Below are 21,494 nucleotides of genomic sequence, written 5' to 3' on the forward strand. Positions count from 1 at the left end.
GTCCCAGTAAATCTCTCCTTTTCAAATAAAATATTAAAAAACTTTCTAATCTCTATCTTACCTTAGTTTCTCTGGCATTACACTCTATCCACTAAGCCATGCTACCTCAATGGTAGACGAAAACAAAAAACAAATGATTTTACGTGCAATAGATGATGCTAAAGATCTGTGGAAATGCAAAGGAGAAAAGTCATTAATAACAAGAAGAATCAAGGAAGGCCACATGAAAAAAGTGAGACTTGAAATTAGCTTTAAAGAATTACTAGAAATTCAGAGAGGAGATGGACAACATTTTAAGCAAAGAGAGCATCATGAACAAAGGCATAAGAGCTAGAAAGTATCATGTTCAGATGACAATACACATTTAATATACATTTATGCATGGATATAAAGTATGGAGAAAAGTTACATGAGCAGTATAGAATAATAGAAAGAAGGACTTTCATTAGTCTAATAACTACCCTAAAAGTTTTCCCACATCTTTCTTCATTCCCCCTCCCCAAATCCAAACTTCATGCAACTGACAACATAACCTTGATTGGATATGGCCCTGGATAAAATGGGAGACCTTGGCCTTTTTAAACTAAGATTTTCAACAGATCTCAGATTGACTTATTCAGATTAAATACTTATTCAGTGATTACAGCTGAGTAGCAAATAAAGTAAAGCATCTCCTGTTTCACTCAGTTTAAAAACAAACAAACAAACAAACAAACCCAAACAAATAAATTAATCTGGAAGAGAAAAAGGAAGACCCTCAGTGTTTCTGGTCAAAGCAGAAATGACTGTTATTTACATTCAATCTGAGTCAATAAGAATTCAGAGAAGACTGATTATCTAAAGGAAGACTATGTCTTTGAAAAAGTTCAATGGAAGGAAATTAGAAGCACAAGAGGGATTGTTTTTAATAGTGGATTTAATTATCCTAAGACCAGGTATGGTGAGCAGATGGTGATTCTCAACTCTTCAATCAAGAAAGGATGCATTTCTTTTTCTTTTTTTCTTTCTTTTTTTTTTTTTTTTTTTTTTTAAGAAAGATGTATAAAGAAGGTGGTGTTGAAAAAAAAAATTCGGAGCACTACAAATTTGTTGTGTAAATCACCTACCAATCATAAACCTACCGCTTTTTAAACTTCTCAAGCTCTTTAACCCTTTTCCAACATCTAATATGGCTAATCACTCTCTTTCTTCATACTATGATTTCTCTTGATTCCCAACTAACATAGGAGTCAAAATGAGATTGTGAAGAGGACACATAACTACTGATATCTACTACTAGGATTTTTTATTGTATCATTTCATCCTTCCTCCTACTAAACTTTTATTTTCCATAGTTATATAACAGGGTTCAAAATCTTGCTTCCTAGGGTACTTCAGCTCATTTTAATTTCATTTACCCCATTTTGACACTTCATTTCAAAATTGCTTTGAAGAAGGAAAGTTGGGGCCAATTAATGGGGCTAGCAACCTTACCATCCAAGAGCTGGCTTCTTTAGGAGACGTAAGGACGTAAGATAGCATGCAGCCTCTGATGGAGATTTTACAATTCCCATCACAAAAGATAGATTCATTCCCAAGAGGCTGACTCTAGGCAGAACTAATGAAAACCTGCCAGCACAATATCAAATCTACAGATGATGTAGAGGCAGTAGTGGACTGAGAACGTACATAACACCAACTCCCACTAAATGAAATCCATCCCCAGGAAAAAAAATTCATGAAGAACTCAGAACTAATTCCAAGGGTTTTATTACAGGCCTTCCAAGGAAAGATGTCACTTGACGTGATTAAAAATAAATAAGAGTAGGAAAACTAATGGATAGTTCTAACACAAAATGAAGTTTAAAAAAAAAAAAAAAAAGCTCCCAAATACTGCCAAATCTACTACAATACAAATTAACTCGGAGAAACTGGAAACCCCCATTGTGTGGAACATTAAGAAAAATTAGTGACTAACACAGGAGGCAGCAAGTAGTATTAGCATATTCTACCCTACTGACTTCAGCAATGAAAGGGAGAGGGTTGAGAATAAAAATAGGAAACAGGCAGAAATGTGTATTAATTCTTCCTCTCTCCTCACAAGAAACAAATTATAACATAGGTTCATTTCATTACACCTCACGTAAGAGAATGAAGCACTGTTTCCGGGCAACAAACACTTCAGTAGCTTAATATTCAAAGTGCAGAATCCTAAAAAGTCAGTGAATGTCTTAGAATTTTAGTGCACAAACTTACGTCTCTCTATTCTTTTGTATCAGGTCCCATTTCATTATCTTTCTGGCTCATATAATGGTCTAAAAATAGGCTATTTTTTTCCTTTGCATTATGATTGGTAAATAAAAATTAGAGGGGTTGTCTTACATGAACATTAGTTTCTGTTCATCAACCACAGATGGCTGAATACATTTTCTGAATGTATTTATTTATTCTACTCAAGACAAACAATTTCTGACCTTCATCATTCCAGTAAGTGGTGTGTCACCTAGTGCTAACAATACAAAGTCATGCTGTGGTGTCATTCTAGGACCTAATGTCACCTCTCAATTACGACTGCTCCCATTACCATTACTGTATCCTATAAAGAATGCAGTAGTATGTAGTAAGACAATTCTTTGTCATCACCTTTCTTCTTGCCCTTGCCTCTCAAACCTCTTTTTTCCTTCTCTTATGTCTCAAGTTATGGAAAAGGACAATCTCAAAAGGAGTTAATAAGAATTAAGTAATATAGCACATTAAAATCAACCACATGCTTTACAGGGACTTTTTCATAACACCATAGATCAAAGTTAGAAGAGACCTTAGTGGTCATTAGTTCTCCTCTCTTATTTTACAAAGAAACTGAGACCCAGAAAACTGACTTGTTCAAAGTCACGTAGGTGACTCAGAATTTGGATTTGGGGGTCTCTGATTCCAAAACTAGTGCTCTTTCCAATCCACCTTACTAATTTTAATCAGGAAATGAACCCTCACTCAAATTTCCTAAGATCTATGTCTTTTAAAAAAGAAGTAGATTTCAAATCCTGACTATACAATAAAGGACCTACAGTAAGTGTGAACAAAACCAGGATGATTAATAGATACTAGATATTAATAGACTGTAAGTTTTGTGACAGCAGGAAATATCCTGGCACAGTGCTCTGTGCCCAGTAGGTACTTAATATATTTTAATGAATCACAGGAGTTAGTTTTTTTTACTAAAAGGGTAAGAAGATCAAAGCTACTCCAAGTCAAGACAGTAGTTAAGAGCATAAGGACCCCTGTTGCAAAAGCAGCACTTGAAAAAAGACTAAGAAAGATTCACCACTCTGACTTCAGGTCCATTTGGTCTAGTTTATATACAATTTAATAGGTTTTGTTTTGCACTAGTTCTCTGCTTCCCCTCCCCCAAAAAGCAAAATATATTAATGTAAAAGAAATGACATGGCAAGACAGCAGAAATTGCACTTTAATTGGATTTCTAGTCAAAATTCCTGGATGTTGTAACGTGCTGTAGTCCAGAAGCTGCTGATCGCTCTCTGGGAGGAGATGTTAACTAATGGGGCAGATGTTAGCTAAAGGCAATCCCTCGACCTCAGCTGACTCAGCCCCATTTCAATTGTAAGAGATTGCTGGTTTAGCCCTTAACAAGTTAGGTTCCTTATTTATCTATTTGCATGTTCACTTAATCTTTAACAAAGTTTCCTTGTTACTCATGGTTCTGAGTCAGAGAAACAGAGATCTGGATGGGAGGCTTTTCCACTGGAATCAGGACCCTGTCTGTCCCTGTTTGGGCACCAAATTGCAAAGGTCTAGGCTAGCTCCTCTGAAGGGCTCAGAATAAGTCCTTGTCAGGATAAGGAAAAGTCCTTGCCCCATGTTAGACGCCAATTGTAACGTGCTATCGTCTCCAGAAGCTGTTGATTGCTCTCTGGGAGGAGATCTGCTGTGTCAACTCAAATCTCTCGGACAGATTCTTCTTCTTGTAGAGAACCGTTGTCTACAGACAGTTGCCGTTAACTGTCGTCCAGAGAAGTGACTTCCCTTCCTGCAGAGAGCCATGTCAAGCCTGGTCTAAAGCTGCTCTCTTTATCCTCCCAGAGAATGAGCGTGGGATAATGCAAGGGCTTCTGGGAAGAAGTACTTCAACCAATGAGCTTGCTCCTCCTAAGCATGCAAGCTCTTCTCCAGGAAAGGCCGGAACTAGAGAATTGTCAAGTACTGACTTAGCACTTAGTAAAAACTCAATATCTCATTATCTCATGTACTTAGTAAGAACCTAACATCATGTGATTCCTCTTTATACCTGAGCAACCTAACCTCTGGAATCCTCAATTCCTTCTCCAACTAGAAAATCTCTAAGGTACTTTCCCACTCCAAATCCTATGATATGCATTAAAACAAATGGTCAAGAAACTGGAAACATCAATAACAATGTCAGATTTTATGATAATGGAACATCAGAAGAAAAAAAAGAGAGGAAGTATAAATCTTTTGGTGTCACAGCAATGGTCTTTTTCCTTTTTTCCTCTATAGATTCAGTGTTTCAGCAATAAAGGTCTTAACAAGAGTTTATAATGAGAAAGAAAAAAAACAAGTTTGATAATAGCTGAAGAAGATAGATAACTTATGAAGAACTGATGATGTCAATTACCCAAGGGAGGTTCAAAGTAATCACAGAATTTGTAGGGTTTTTGTGTTTTTTGATTTTTTTAGTTTTTAAAAGGCCTACTACCTCTGAGTTCAAATAATCCTAATATCTGTTTCTGGTATATCTCTTCTACTTATTTAAAGTCCTGTCATGAAGAAAATTCTACATATAACTAACAAATAAGTTTAACTTCCATATTTTTAGATGCCTGGAAAACAATATATTTGAAAATAAAACACCCAAATAAGAGATCTGAGAAAAAGCCAACATAGCTGACAATTTTTTTCTTCATTAATAAAATATCAATAAATTTGAGCCCATGTCATAAACTACCAATAAATCTGGAGAGGAAGTACATTCTATTTAAGATTTACTTCACTTTCTTAAATTTTAACTTTGGATTCCATCTTCTCCAAATCTAATCATCTCTATTATTAATCACTGCATCTATAATACATTAATTTTCACCAATTTCCAAGAAGCTAAAAATTGAATTCAGATTTTGGAGAGTTAAAAAGAAAAAAAAAGCAAGACAGATTTCTTATAGATTATCAAATGTTCTTGTTTGCAGATGACACTATGCTAAACGCATCAAGCTCCAGGAAGCTGCAGAGTCCTAAATGATATTCATAATCACTTGGCCTAATTATCTACCCAGGAACAATCAAGTGGATGAAGAATGACTATTGTCCTGACTACAATATACAGGTATAAAGAGACTCCAAAGTGCTAGTCCACCAATATTTATCTTGAGCCAACTATAGATGGACCAAAAATTGGCTCAGAGGAAGAGAATAGTCTTGATTGCATATGGGAAATTGTTCAGTGTTTTAAATGTATGCTTCTCACTGAAACAAAATGCTACTTTAAGAAAATATCAATAGTCATCTGGTATATGAAATCCTATAAAACATGCAATATTATATAGTCTTTGAAGAATTAAGGTTATAAGATCCACAAAGTGTATCAGAAAGATTAGTGGTAGCACTAAGTATCATTCAGCATGTTACCAATAAAGAATATGTACACTAGGGATCTCTGAAGTCCAAATCTGCATCCCCATTGACTTTCACTAAGTAATCCAAGTTTTACCCTCAAGCAAAATAAGCCTAATTTTTCCTCTCTGTGAAATATCTCAAATATCTGAAGACTATAATCATGTCCTTCAAAAATTTTCTTTTCCTCCAGGAGAAAAAAAAAATCTTCCACCCTCTGTTCCAATTGATTTGTTCATAACACAGTTTTTAATCAAATGCTTTGCTGAAATCAAGGTATCCAACATGTTTACAATATCTCTCCAACATACTTGTCTAGTAAACTTTCTGACAAAAAAAATGCACTGTACTAGATAATATCAGTTTATACAAAAGAAAGAATTTTTGCCTTATAATCTGCTTAGGAAAATTGAAAACATGCTTATGAAACAAATGAATATGTTTACAGAGCAACATATCAATTAGTACAAATTAAAAGAAATACAAATTGAAATAATAAGTACTCAATGAGTGATTAGGTAGAGATGTGAATAGACATCATGGGGTTGGTGACTTTGGGGATGATTTTCTTGGTAGAGAAGAGAAGAAATGCGATTTGCAAAAGCAAATGGAGTGATTACAACATGAAGAAAAGAATGAAGATTCGCTGTGCTGAAGTAGAAAAGTTTGTGTTAAGGATAAGTACTGTAATAAGGAGGTTAAGGAAAGAGGAAATAAGATACATGGAAGGATGTTAAGGAAACAATTTAAGAATAAAGAAAACCAAAAGATGGTTATCAGATGGTTTTTCCGTGGACCACTAAAACTTTCTTGGAACCAGACACAAAAACATTCTTCAATACCTGAATGGCTCCATGATTTTATTTGAAAAGACAGCCATCAAAAGTAGGTATTGCAACCCCTCTATATCTTCTCAACCTATGTTATACCTATCCATATTTTTCCATAAATGACAAAAGATATAAACACAAAAGATGCCTTCTTGCGATTCTTTTAATTTCTTGGTGGCAACCATATAATAGCATTTACATTCTTGATACTATCCTTTAGTCCACATCCTTTTCTAGTCATATAGATCTTTAATATCCTTTCACATTCTTTGGTATATATTCTCCCTTTCCCACTCTCCAATCCCTTGCACTTAAGAAGCACACTGGCCTTCTATCTACTCCTTCCATTCATTAACATCTCCCAGTTCCTGATTTCTTATTTGTTCACTAGTAGTTGTTCCACCAAGCCTGGAATGCTTCCCTCTTTACCTCTACCTTTTGTCTTCTCTAGTTTCTTTCAAGTGTCATTTCAAATCCTACATTCTACAATAGAACTTTCATGATCCCTCTCATTCCTATTGTTTTCCTTCCCTTTGAGATTCTCATATTCACTCTGTATCTTGTATGCGCATAGTTATTTGCATATTGTCTCCCCCATAAAAATGTGAGCTCCCTGAAAGCAAGGATTGTGTTTGTGCTTTACTTTATATTCCCAGCACTCAGAGCAGGTTCTCCTACATAGTAAGAGCTAAATAAATTCTGTCAAGAATTATTGCCAAGTAATTGTTAGATTAGTAATATGCTGCAATTTTACCTTCTACCATGTGCCCTTTCAGTAATCTGTAACATGAATAATCTAAATCATGAAGTTTCCTGACTAGAAGTTATATGGCATAATCAGTAGAATATTGGTTAGGCTTCTGAGGCATTACTGAGTTTGGAAACAATGAAAGACATTATTCAGCTTTCTAGTTATGATCCAGCATGATCTCATTTTCTTACTCTATTATGGGCATAACTCAATATTTCACTATAGCAAATGTCCTTAACATATAACAATTATTTAAACTCAATAATCTGCTCATTCAACTATGTGGCATAATCTAAGCAATGTGCACTTTTCATTTGCTTTTTTTCCCATGATGGTTGTTGAAAACCAATGTATCCTGCATTGCTATGGAGTTCCCCGAGTTTTGTTTTTTTAACAATAAATTATGCTCTAATATTAACTGTCCTGAAATATTTTTAAAATGGACAAATAAGTATTCCCCTTGCTTACTGGTTAAATAAACATGTTGATCTGACCTCTCCCTTCATCTTTCTTAATGTTACATTTGATTCATTACCTAAGGTTTATGTTCATGCCCTTGAGGTCATGGCCATTGTCATTTATCTTCTTTTCCCCACTGTAGTGCATACTCAGTAGCTATTATCAGAAGCATTTCTGGCTATTATACAGGAACTAGTAATTAAAGAAAATATTCACCACATAACCCAATCTTCTGGGAACAAATTCTTTTTTTTTCTGCCCCACACCACAAGTGGTCACAATATCTGGACATTCCTAGAAGACACTGAATTTTTGCAGTCAAATGCCGGCTGTCCAAAGCATCATGTCATGTGGCTCAACTTAAATAGAACATATACCCTACTCCTTCAGAAAGTTCAAAGAAACATTAGATGAAATCCTAAGAACAATGTATGCTATTTATAGTTCTCTAGCTTATTAAGTTTCCCATGCCTCCATTCAGTCCAAAGACACACCCTATGGCATTGGTCAGAAAATACAGTCTGTATTTATAGCAGCAGTCTTACAAAAAACAAATCAGGAATAAATATAGATAAGCAATCAACACTACATATTTATGACACAAAATTGATTTATGTGTCATATAAGCTCCTTACAATAAAAAAAAAAAAAAAAGGTCATCTGCCTTAGGAAAATAGCTCTTTCTTTATATGTAAAATAGAAAAGGCAAAAATTATAGAGATCAAAACCCACCCCAGAAAAAGACTAATTGTACAAATTCCACATAAATGTGATGGTACAGGTCTTGATAGTTTCCCAAGGATGAGAACCATTTTCCAGTTACAGTTTGCTTTGTTTTACTTCGTAAGAGTAGGAAAGTATTATTGGAGGTAATTTTTTTTAATACAGCAGAGTTCAAAAGAGGGTAAGAATCACTCCAACCACAAAAATTAATAACTGAAAGCAAACAGGGACAGCTGCATGACCCAAAATTGGCACCAATTTTCAGAGAAGGAACAAGATCTCTAAAACTATTACTAGAGGGTTCAGGAATCCCTGGCATAAAATCAAGCAACTTTCTAACATGTATACAAACATAAAATCATTCTTCCATAGGTCCCCCAAAACATTCACCACTTAACAAAGTCAGCCTGATGTAACTGAACACAATATTTACCAAAATGGCAAACTGATACAAGGAGACATTGTCTCTTGAGAATCATGATACACAGACAGAAGATAATATACGCATCTTCCCTACAAAAAAATTCCCCAGATCTAAAGAAAGCCAATGGACTTGACCAAAAATAAAGAACACTTTTTAAAGGATACCTAGGTAATATTAAGGAAGAAAATAGTCAAGTGCCGTGAACTAAGATCAGGTAGTAAAAAGTAGGTTCAGAAGGAGTACTGCTCTTTAGTAATAATTCAATTCAATACGTAGAACTTACTATGTGCAGGTTAATTCTGATTTTCATACATGGCTTATATAATCTATCTCATAATTTTAGTCACCTTAGACCCTCAGACAAAAGACCTTTTAGAGCTCTCTTACAAGGCTACAATATTCCTCATCTCACCCAATATATTACCTCTGCCAATAGATTATACAAATGAAAACAAATATTTGCTTTCCTTTTTCATTTTTTTAAAGGTAAAGGAATTTAGTAGATGGATATGCTGCTTCTGGTTCAATTGGTCTCTTCAGACTTATATCAGCACTGTGATACTGAAAAACTCATTAACCACAGATCTTGATTTCAACCATCTCTCCCCTGCCATGCTGCTTTAGCCGAGATCCCCACTCGTCAGGAGACCTGCTCTAGTTTTGCCCTTGCTCTTGCCATCTGAGGGCATATGCAGAGAGAAGGACCCAAGAAGGGGTCCAGCCTCTGTAACTCAGGCCATGAAACCGAAACAAACCCCAAGGAGTAGGTAAAAGAGGCAATTTAATAATAAGAGCAAGGTCAGCTGACACAATCCTTAAATATAGTGTGTGACAGCAGGATACACAGATAGTCTACTAGACAATAAAAAGACCTACATCCATCCAATTTCTGGAAAGATACCTAGCTGTCCCAGGCTCAGTTAAAACAGATAAGCTAGGAGAAGGACACTTATATTATTAAAAACTAAGGAGTTCAACAAGTATAGATATGACATGAATTCAGAAAAAGCCCAGAAGTAAATGACAGTCTTGGTCAACCAAAGCATGATGGATTAAGACCAGAGCAGGACCAGAAATGGATAATGATGGGGTAAGGGAGACAAATCTTTAGTTAGCCAAGGTATGAACCGGAGTGAGAGAATTATGGGCCTAAAGTAAATTAGGACAGGGCCATAGAAAAGCAAGTCCTACTAAAAGGATGAACTGTGTTTGCTACAGTGAGGGAAGAAGAGTTCATGGAAGAACTGAAAAGAGGAACAATCAATTATAGATGAAAAAGAAACCAACCAAAGTGTTCCTTCACTTTTTGGACTCTTTCCCTTCCTTTAAGCTCAAGTGAAATGGTACTTTCTCTAGGTAACTCTTACTTTTCCCCTCACACTTCACCAAGCACTCTATTGCTCTTTTTAAAAATCATCTTGGTATTTTATCTCACTATTATACAGTAAGATACTTGAGAGAAAAGAACCTGTCTTAGCTAAATTTTCTATCTTTTCTAGCACCATACTCTATACTCAGGAGCTAACTATTAAATACTTTCTACATTTGTATTTATGGTTATTCTCTGATCCTGGAAATGACAACCGGGGTTTAACCAATAACAGATTACTCCAGGAAGTGACCAAAGCTGAGCATCCCAAGGGAGATATAACTCATAACAACAATCCAGGATTTAATCTTACCTAGTAACCTTGTCCATCAAGAATACAGAATGACAAATGAGATAGATTGAGAATTCTCTTATATCAAAGTCTCTTATTTCAAAACAAAACCAAATATTGTAAACCAATACTTAATTATTTGTAAGAACCATAAGATAAAAGAGCATTTTGGTTTATTTGATTCATATACATATCTTTTTTATATTGGTACAAGCCTATGAGATAGGGAATTTCAAGAAACTAAAATCCCACAATGAATGTAGATGGTGGGTAAACTTCTGCAACTTTTAATTTTAGAAATAAATTGCCTAGGGCACAAAAAGGTTAAAGTGCCTTTCCCAGTATCATACTTGTCAGAGGTGAGACAAACTTGTCTTCCTCACTCTAAAATCAGCTCTCAATCCAGGATGCATACACAACTATAAACCAGTACCATAGCAATTAGAAGTGATTTTAGTAGTAGTTGTTGTTTTTAAATATAGTTTATGATCCGCCCAAAATTATCTTCAAGATAAATCATTCCTACAATTTCATAAACACACACACACACACACACACACACACACACACACACACACACACACAACCAGTCCTCCAAATTACTTGTTATTGGTTGGGTTAATTAAGCACAATTATAATATACTGATTCAAATGCCCAAAACTAAATGCACTTCAGGGAAATTCAGAGTCAATTTTTTGTGTGTTTCTTTCTGACAATGCATTCTTTAAAAGATAAAATAAATGAGGGAAAAAAAGAAGGGAAGGCAATGATTTTCTGCCTTTCTCAAGAGAGCTATTAGGCAGGAGGCTATATATGTACATATAGTCTAAAGTTTCAGGTAATTAGCTCTCATTCTGATTTTCCATGAAACCTGCTTACTAGTGAATAGTAGTTAATAACTTCACACTCCCTGCTGCCCCTACCCCCAATCTCTCAACAAGGAAGGAAGGGCAGTTTCTAACTCATTGCTCAGTCATCTTGGATCACTGCCAATGTCAGAAGCTTTAGAACACCTGTCAAATAACACGTTGCTTGTGAAAAAGAAACACACAGCAAAGTGCATTTATATATAATTTTCATATACATGCTGATTGAAAACAGAATGAACTCTAGTTTAACAGAAAGGTATTTGTTCTGGTTAAGAGTTTGAAAGAAAGAAGTTTTCCTGGATTCATTAATATAAAACAAACACAATGATAAAACTTGATCTGCCATAGTAGCTCAATAGCTCTAACACAATGTCAATCTGTCAAGGTTCACTTTATCATCCTCTGCTCCATTCCCAACAACCTAAATTAACATATGGTATTCCAAGGAGAAACTATTCAGTTTCCAAACTTTCACCCTCACATACATACATCACCACCAAAATAAATAAATAAATAAATAAATAAATAAATAAATAAATAAATAAATAAATAAATAAAATAAAGCAAAAAGGAAGGCAGGAAAAAAGGAAAGCTTGGCATAAAATAATTTCTATAAATAATTTAAATAATTTTAAATTTAAATAATTAATAAATAATTTCTATAAAGTTTCAACAATTAATTTTCTTTGCTCTAATACATCTTTTAGTTATTATTGACAATTTGAAAATGGCTTGAAAATTAACTCTCTTGACAGTTTTTATAAAATACTGAATGCCTATGGAGCATTGGCAGAATAAAAACCTGAGACTCAGTAGTAAGCCTACCCAATATTAAGAGTAGGAAAATTCATTAAAGAAACAAGAGTAAGTACTTAACCAAGAAATTGAATAAAATGACATTGTTATATTCTTTAAAAATATTTTCCTATGGGGTAGCTAAGTGGTGCAGTAGATAAGAGTAACAGCCCTGAAGTCTGGAGGACCTGAGTTCAAATATGACCTGACACTCAGCTATGTGATTCTAGGCAAGTCACTTAACCCCAATCCTCCTAGCAACAAACAAATAAATAAATAAAGCCTTTCCCTAAGTATTAGAAATACATGTTTTTGTTTTATGAAGAATAGCATTAATAAATCTTTTCAAGAAAATTAAAAATTTTTGCAAAACTTTATGCCTCCAATATGCTATGTACAATTGCTTCCAAAAAACCAGGAATATTACCACTCATTACAGATACAACAGAAAAAACTCATTAGCCTTATCTTCAATCCAAACTTGAATGGATGAAATATTCAATTATATATTTGGAAGTAAATTCAGTCATTACTTTTAAGAGTACAAAAAGTGAATCTAGATTGTTAATGTAACTGGTCTTCTCTATTAGCTCTGCAATGGAAAGAGCAATGGAACTGGAATCAAAAGTTGTGTATCTGAATTGAACTCTGTCCCTTAGAATCTGTGTGACTAACCAAGGACCTCAGTTTTTAGATCTCTCTATAAGTAGAGGGATGACAGATTATCTCTAAAGTATTCTTTCAACATTAAAAAAAAGTTTGATTCTAATCAAGAACACTGATTTTCTTTCTTTTTTTTTTTTACTAAAGATTCATATACTTATACCAACTTTGAGAAATCATTAAGATATAGTATATCTTATGCACATGTCTTTATTGCTGTGCTTCTAACTAAAAGTAAGATCTTTGATCTCTCCAAAAATGAGAATAATCACCACCTCAACAATTATGATAATGACGGCTAATATTTACATGGCATTTTCTACATGCCAGGCACAGTGCTAAGTGCTTTACAATTATTATTTCATTGCATCCTCACCAAAATCCTAAGAGATAGGTGTTATTATTCCTATTTTATAGATGAGAAACAGAATTTATCTGACGCACCCAAAGTTACACAGCAAGTAAATATATGAGGCTGGATTTAAATGCATATCTTCTTGCATCCAGGCGGAGTATTCTATCTACTTTACCACCTATCAACCCCATGATAAAAATGATACAACTTGCCATATGATGAATTCTCCTACACTAATGATACCTTTACCTGCACACCCAATGTCTTACTATTATCTTCACTACCATATCGCTGGATAAAAACAAACCAGGTTTTTGTTGGAAGAATTAATTAATTTGTGACCTCACTAGCCTCACATTCAAGTTTACCCAAAAGGTAAAACTTATTCTCTAGTAAGAAAATCTCACAATCTATACTGGAAGCACTGCCATCTCAGCAGATCATAGTTAGGGTACAGTTCCAGAACTCAAAAAAGACTAAGAAGGGAATGGGAACTAAATATCCATTTGAGACAATATTTACGACAACACCTTATGTGAAGGAAATCTGAAAATGCATAGGAAAAAGAGGAAAAGTAAATCTAAAAATATCTGTCAATCTCTAATTACTAAAAATGGCACAAAAATTGTCCACATCTTTTAAAATTTATCTAGCCAACTATAATTTGGGTTTTTAATAGAGCCAGAAGTGTCTATTTAAAAGCAGAAATGAAGCCTGCTTTCTGATTAAAATAAAGTCAATCTGGTGAATACAAAAGAGCAAAGAACAACTATAAAATCTTCATTAAGTTTAAAAAAAAAATCCAAGAAAATCACACCATGTACTTATCATTTTATTTCAACAACACTGGAGAGAATTTTAAAATATTTTCCTAAATTAATCCCAGTACTCATATGTTCAAATACATCAAAGGAAAAAAAAAAAAAAACAAACCTCTAAATTCAAAATGGGCATCCCTCTTCTATTAAACATAAACAGTAAAAATTCCTACTTGTACAACTAGTGCTTTATAATTTACATAGCACTTTCTTCACAATAGCTTCATAAGTTAGGGTCAGCTCTCTATCTCTCCAAGCCTGGATTTCATCACTATAGTGAACCCTAAGTTGGAAAATCTTCTCCAACAGGGCATATCATTATTATCTCACAATTTATAGCCTTTCTTAGGGCACTGAAAGATAAGTGAATTGTTCAAAGTCACACAATCAGTATGAGTCAGAGATAGGGCTTCCTAATTCCAAAGCCTATTCCCTATCCACTATAATACATTCTAAGTGCTATTATCCCTATTTTACTGACAAAGAAACTAAGGTTCAGATAAGAAAAGTATCATTTGAATCTACATCATTTAACTTCTGAGCTCACAGCTTTTTTTTTTTTTAAATACTATACCACACAGTTTCCACATACAGTAAAACAAGTTGTTTTTCACCAACACTAACCTTTTTTTTTTTAAACCACAGTTAACAGCAGTGGTCAGACGCATCTGCTACTATGTCTTTCAAATTACTTTGAACACACCCAAGAAAATGTTCAAGAAACTCTCTACCTATCCTTGAATGTTTTTACATGCAAAGAGCTGGGCATTTCCCCCCCACATGCATACTATATTACAAGCAACACAAAGGCACACAATCAAGAACTAGACCGGCAAAGAGGCTGGCAAAGATTTATTTCAGGCAACTGCAAAGAAAATGAAAATGTATGAGATGCAAAGCCAGTAGGCTTCAGAATAACTCTATACTTGAACATTATATGATATATTTTTTTGACTGAAAGACTGCTGTTAAGAATCAGATCCTCTGTCCAAGAATCAATATTTTCCCAAGGTAATAAACATAACAGAAAGTATAGATCATTCTGTTGCCTCCTCCCTCTATAGCACCCCCCCCAAAAAAAAGGCTTACAGTTCTGTTGATTATTGATTCCTCTAAATCAAAAGCTTTTAATCTTTCTTATATTATGGAAGCCTTTTTGGAATCCTGTCGAAGCCTGTGGACACCTTATCGAAATAGTATTTTTAAATGTACAAAATTCCAAAGGAAACCAATTATAACAAAATATAGCTAATATATTTTTTTGTAAAATTAAGATCAAATATTCAAAATTAAGATCTCCTCTGAATGGAAACATTAATGCCTAATAAAAGAATTTTCAGGACTACATTTTCAATTGTATAGTAAAACTCCCTGGTGCTAAAACAATGGGGTATAGTTATATAAACATGATATTAAAATTTCTCAAAAATTTTCACCTAAACAGTCTATTCTTCAGAAGTCTCTGATCAGATATACTGATACTAAATAAAATAAAATAAATCAAAGAATTATTCTAATGAAAGCAATTCTGCATTTGCAAAATCCTATCTAAAGTTTAACATCTTGAAAAGAAAATTTAAGTTAATAATTAAATTAAAATAACTGCTTTTAGCCCAATAAAACTTCTAAGGATCATAAGTTTTCCAAATTCAGAAATTATTTCAGTCTTTAGGTTCATATTACTATTTAATATTCAATAGTTATAAGACTAAAATTTTTCTGACCAGTTTTAGCTACAGTCTTTTATCAGATTAAAAAAACTTTTTAAAAATGTCTGGAAGATGTTTTGACATACAGGAGGTCACTAAATGAGCGTCACTATTGTTCACAGAATAAAAACCTTAATTGATTAATGATCACAAGGTATCTATCGCCATCTAGTGAACATGAACTTCAATTACTACACTAGTCACATCTCTATTGATAGCCCTGTATTATTAATGGCACAAGAATAAGTGAAATACACGCTATTGAATATAGAGGGCATATACCCACTCACTCTCTCTGAAAAGAGACTATAAACGTAATTTGTTATGTTTATGTACCTAGATGTATTTTAATTTTTTTTAAAGATTTCACTTTTATCTCATTGGGAACACCAATTTTTTTTCTCTTAAATAATATATTCTATGAATTTGTGGAAACATAAGTTTCTCCCAGCCACATTAAGCTTCTTCACTATTAAGAAACAAAAATTATAAAAAAGATAAAGGGAAAGTTGGAGGATACCTGCGAAGAGGAATTGTTGATGTCCATTTGACAAACCACCAGCCCTTTATAGTATAACCATGCCTTTGAAAGTACAATTAGTGATTATGCTGAATCTCCACTAAGCCTACAACATACTTAATTACAGAAATTATTAGGTTATTAAATCTAAACTTGCACCTTTCTAATAAAATTAATGAGTATGTATAAAATAATCTCTGAAGTACTGAAAAGAACACAAATTTCTAGCCCTGCCCAGAATAAATGTCAAGTTGTATTTTAATGCAAATTCTATACTATGTGTCATTCTGGTATCATTACATATTAAAATGTGTTCTCTCGATTTATTAAAATACTTGCCATAACTGCTTCTGAAGTTTTAAAAACTTCTATGTTCTTTATATGAAAATGTTGTTCAAAAGTATGTATCTTAAAAAGAGGTAAGCTTCACTGTTTGTATTATAATAAAACATTATGCAAAATTGGTTAGCATTTGGTGATACTCTTCCCTCCCTGTATTACTTTAATGACAACCTAAGAGAATTCCCAGATCACAAATCTCTAATTAGGAGTCTAATACTACTACTTAACATTACCAATATCGAAGGCAGAAATTATCACAGAAAATAATTTTGACTTGTAATGTTTTTATTAAATCACCAAAAAAACATAATTGGATTGCACCAAGTTAACTTATGTGTGATTTTAAATGGTCCTCACTTCTATAACAAAGTGTATAATTAGTATTAACCAATAACTCCAAGTATGATCAACCTTCTCTGGCTCACAATTACTAATGTGGGCATAGAAATCCTAGGTAAAAGAGAAGCTAGAACCCAAAGTTTTCACTCTTAAAATGGTAAGGATGAAGACATTCTAGGTACCTCTTTATTGGACTATTTTTCAAGAAAGGAGTAGGACGGAGAAAAGGGAAAAATACATATTTTAAAATAATTTGAGTTTTGCTTTTGTTCTATTTTCAAGGAGAAATGAAAATTGAAGTTAACTTGCCTATTAAATCCAGCTCAATGAGAAATGCAGTCCTTAAAACATAATAGATATGGGGGAGGAGGAAACACTGGTCAGATTTGGGGCTTATCATTACCCACAGTGCCCTGTTCAGCTTGCAGGTTTCTGAGCCAATGATGAAAATGTAACTACAGGGATTTCCCAACAGCAAGAGGCACTCTCCAAGGGAGTAAATTGTCAACTATTGCCTCTCATGAGAAACTTAAGAGTAACCTTGATCCAATCTCAATAGTCAACCTATGTATTATCACCCAGTTGGGGCATAGTGAGTGCATTTCCTAAATACAAAAATAAGATGGTATTCCATCAGGAGCTGCTGGATGCATGCACAGAAATAAAATCTGAATAATTCTAAAGTAAACTTAATGTAAGAAACCAAAATTATCCTCTCCTTCTTCCAAATGCCTCTAAAACACCCATTTCCATTATCTACTTTATAGAAATACCTACATCTTCATATAAGCAGTCTACCCAATCCTACCCAAACAAGACAGGATGGCTATCTAGAACTGAGAGGCAAGAAAATTTCACAACAGCTGCTCTCTAAAGTACATCCCAACCCAGAACAAGAATACAGACATGTACGGTAATGGTCATTACCAAGTGTATGAATCTATGTTTTTCAAACATAGATTCCAAGAGAGGCAAATCTCATGCTTATTCATACTATGGACAGAATTTCTTGAGATTAGGCCAGTATAGCTCTATAAGTCAACATTAATTTAAGACTCTAAAAAATATAACCCTAACTTTACTGTCTGGGGGAAATGAATGAAAGACAATATAAAGTATGAGTGCAGATGAAATCCACATTTCAATGAATACCTTATCTTAAACTTCTTAATGTCTCACAACTAGCGATAACTATGCTTTCTTAAAACTACTAATCTTCTTAAAAATCTCAAATTTATTCTAAAGGGCACCTGAAGTTACACAATTCAATTCAATTTTTAAAAATTAATAAAACATATTAGAGGACTGATCTTCTAGCAAGAGGAATAATTGAAAAATTACCACTTTCAAAGATTTCAAGATTCTGCTACTTACCTCCCTTCCTTTGTAAGTCACCAAAGCAGCTAATGGTTTAGCATAAAATCTGCTAAAGGAGAATCCAAGACAGCCGTACATACTATTTGCTGTGAGCTTCAAAGCCTTCTGTCTAATGTCATACTGTAAGATTGCAACATGGCCAAAAAGAAAGAAATCAGAAGTTGCTGATACATAATATTTGCAAACATGTAAGCAAGTATGTTAACAATAAAAAGGGACAGGCATATTACCATTACCTTCCAGCATACACATAAAATGTCACTCAATTCTCATAGCTCCTAAAAGTATGATCAAGTAGAAGCCTCACAAAATTTAACAGATTCTGGATGTCTGGTAGCAAAATTGCTCAAGTGACCTCACTTGCACAAAAGAAATACCAAGATATCCTCATCGGAAGATATTTGCACCTATATCTATTCAGTCCTGCACCTGAGTTTGTCAATAGGTAACCTCAAGTACACCTTCGTATACTGTCTATGAAGACTCAAAATACCATTATATCTAAAACCATTATAATTTCATAAACCAATTGAGGACTTGCTAAAACATTTCTTGCTTAAAAAAAAAAAAAAAAAAAAAAAAAAAAGAGTACCTGTAAAACCAGGTCTGGATTTAAATCTTGCTGTTTCATGAGCTGTTTGACTTGTTTTCTCCTCTCAACAAGTTTCCTGATTTCTTTGGGTAAAATGCCCATTTCTAAATCTGGATCCGGCAAATCAGGAATATCTTCTTGCTCTTCATCCTAACAAATAATACATTAAAAAAAAAAAAAAAAAAAAAAGTTGTGTCTAAAATTAACTACCAAACTACCTCTTTTTTGGATAATAATATCTACAGATATTGACTAATGGCATCTGTAATTATTTTAATTAAAAAATATTAAATATGTACTCCATGATTACTGCCAACTTACTGTTACAAAGAAAAATTAGAGAAAACTGAAGGCCAGTGGGGGGGCGGGGGAGAGAGAGAAGATCTCTTTTTTTAAATTAGATGACAAAATCCTTTAAAGAAAGAACAAAGAACTAGAAGTTACAAAACTAAACTCGGATACCTTCCCTCCCTGCTATTATGTAAACCATTCTTTTCACTCTTGTTTTCCATTGCTAGTCATGTTTCCATTTTCATATGATAGCACCATATTTTCCCCTAGAAGTAGCACCAAATTTAAAGTCAAACCCGACTCAAGAAGAATCTGATCTTTTCCGAAACAGGTGAAACAAAAGAAATCTGTTAACCAAGTTCTCAGCTCTCTTTGTAAATATGAAAATCTTACCACTTTTCCTCATTTGCTTTTAAAATGAAAGCTCTCACAAGAGCTTGGAAATTAAATATTCAAAAATACTCTTACATGAAAGTGTCTTAACCTAGGGTCTTATGAACTTAAAAATATGCTTTTTTATAAATGTATTTCAATAAAATTGTTTTCCTTTATAATTCTGTTTATTTTATACATTTACAAACATTATTCTGAGGAGTCCACAGGTTTCAATAAAATGCCAAAAGGAGTTCATAACATTAAAAAAAAAAAAAAAATTTTAACAATTCCTGTTTTAGACCATTTGCTCTTCCACACAGACTGCAGAATTGAAAAGTACTCAGAACTATATCTACTATTGTATTTGGGGTGAAAATTCAACTAAGATGCTAAAGTTTCTTTTAAAATTGTGAACGCATATACTTTCCATAGGTCATGAAAATTCTTATTTTTAAAGTCATTTCTTACCTGTTACATAGTACTTTATATTTCTAAATTACTTTGTAATCACTATAAGAATAGAAATATTTAAGAAATGCCAACAGCAGTCTTGTTAACTTCTATAGCAAGGAAAAAAGACTGCAATCTCCATTAATTCTACTAACATACTGCAGAGTATGTTACAGAAAGAGTGGATATATATGCCCTTTTAAAGGCTCAGAATTAAAAATAAATCTGCTTAAAGGATCCATGCCACATAAAAGGTAGAAAACTTGGAATTTGCCAATTTGTAGTGAGCTAACATATCCACTTATCTGTTTATGAATATTACATATCTATGCACTGACAGCAAGCTACACACACCTTTGTACTATTAGAGGGACCCGTCATTTTCCAATATATAAATGAGAAACAGAAAATCTAGAAAGAAAAGTCTGATTCTTTTATATCAATTGCCTAAGTAAACTACATATATTATAAACCATGATTATTTATATTAAACCAAACTCACATAACCAGATTTTTTTTCCTGTGCTAAACAACAAATATTTTCACTAAGCATCCATTATGTAGAGAGCACTATGCTAGGAGATATACAAAGATACCAAGACACAATCTTAAAAACAAAATTTTACTAAAATAAGCTCCCATGTCAAACTCACAAACTAATACCATGCAGAACTCACAATCTAACAGCCAAATATAATACATAAGCAATTAACTGTGCTATGAAATTACATGAGTACATAAACAAAGATTTGCACAAGGTCGAGGAAGAGAGTGGTGGAAAAACTTTATGAAAAGATGGTAGTTGATCTGGGTTTTAAAAGATGGGTAGGATTCCAACAAGCCAACATGAGGATGGAAGAGATATTCTCACGTGTAGGGAACACAGTAAGATGTGTACAGAGAATAACAAGCCGTCCAGTTTGGCTAGAGCACAACACATACAAAAGTAGAATGCTGAACCAAGAAGTTAGAAAATTAAAATAGTACCTAAAGTGTCAGGGATTTATTTAGAAGGCAATAAAGATTTGAAATCAGGCAGATAAAAATGACTAAAATATCCATACCCTTTGGCCCAGAGATTCCAACTGCTAGGTGCATAGCCCAAGGAGATCAATGATTTAAAAAAAAAAAAAAATCCCTATATATAAAACCAAAATATTTGTAGCAACAATTTTTGTGGTCACAAAAAACTGGAAACAAAACAGATGGCTATTGACTGAGAAACAGCTAAACAAATTCTGTTACATGAATGTAATGGAATGTTACTGTGCTTTCAGAAATAATAAATGCAGAGAAACAGGGAAAAACTTTGATGAACTAATACAGAGCCAAGAAAACAATATAGTCAGTTCTGCTATAACACTTGTTTTGAAAACATGAATTTGTTTAATACAATGGATATTTAAGGGAATAATTTTATAATACCATGAATTTTGTCTGTTTATGAGCGATTTCATGCAGCTCACCCAGGCTGACCTCTTGTCCTAGGCTATCAAGTTTATCAGCCTGAGGCCATAAGCAGAGTTAC

The 21,494-nt window shown here is 33.6% G+C and overlaps 1 protein-coding gene across 1 annotated transcript in view; it reads right to left on the reverse strand.

Moving 5' to 3' along the window:
* Window positions 1-21,494, reverse strand: part of POLA1 (DNA polymerase alpha 1, catalytic subunit) — a 312,594-nt gene that overhangs the window by 241,654 nt on the left and 49,446 nt on the right. Inside the window, exons 25-26 of the mRNA XM_074300893.1 lie at window positions 18,851-19,000; window positions 18,256-18,378 (exon numbers count right to left, since the gene is read on the reverse strand). Of these exons, the coding sequence (XP_074156994.1) occupies window positions 18,256-18,378; window positions 18,851-19,000 (273 nt within the window). The remainder of the gene's footprint in view (window positions 1-18,255; window positions 18,379-18,850; window positions 19,001-21,494) is intronic.

Source organism: Sminthopsis crassicaudata, chromosome 3 (genome assembly GCF_048593235.1).
Source record: "Sminthopsis crassicaudata isolate SCR6 chromosome 3, ASM4859323v1, whole genome shotgun sequence".
In the NCBI taxonomy this organism is placed as follows: domain Eukaryota; kingdom Metazoa; phylum Chordata; class Mammalia; order Dasyuromorphia; family Dasyuridae; genus Sminthopsis; species Sminthopsis crassicaudata.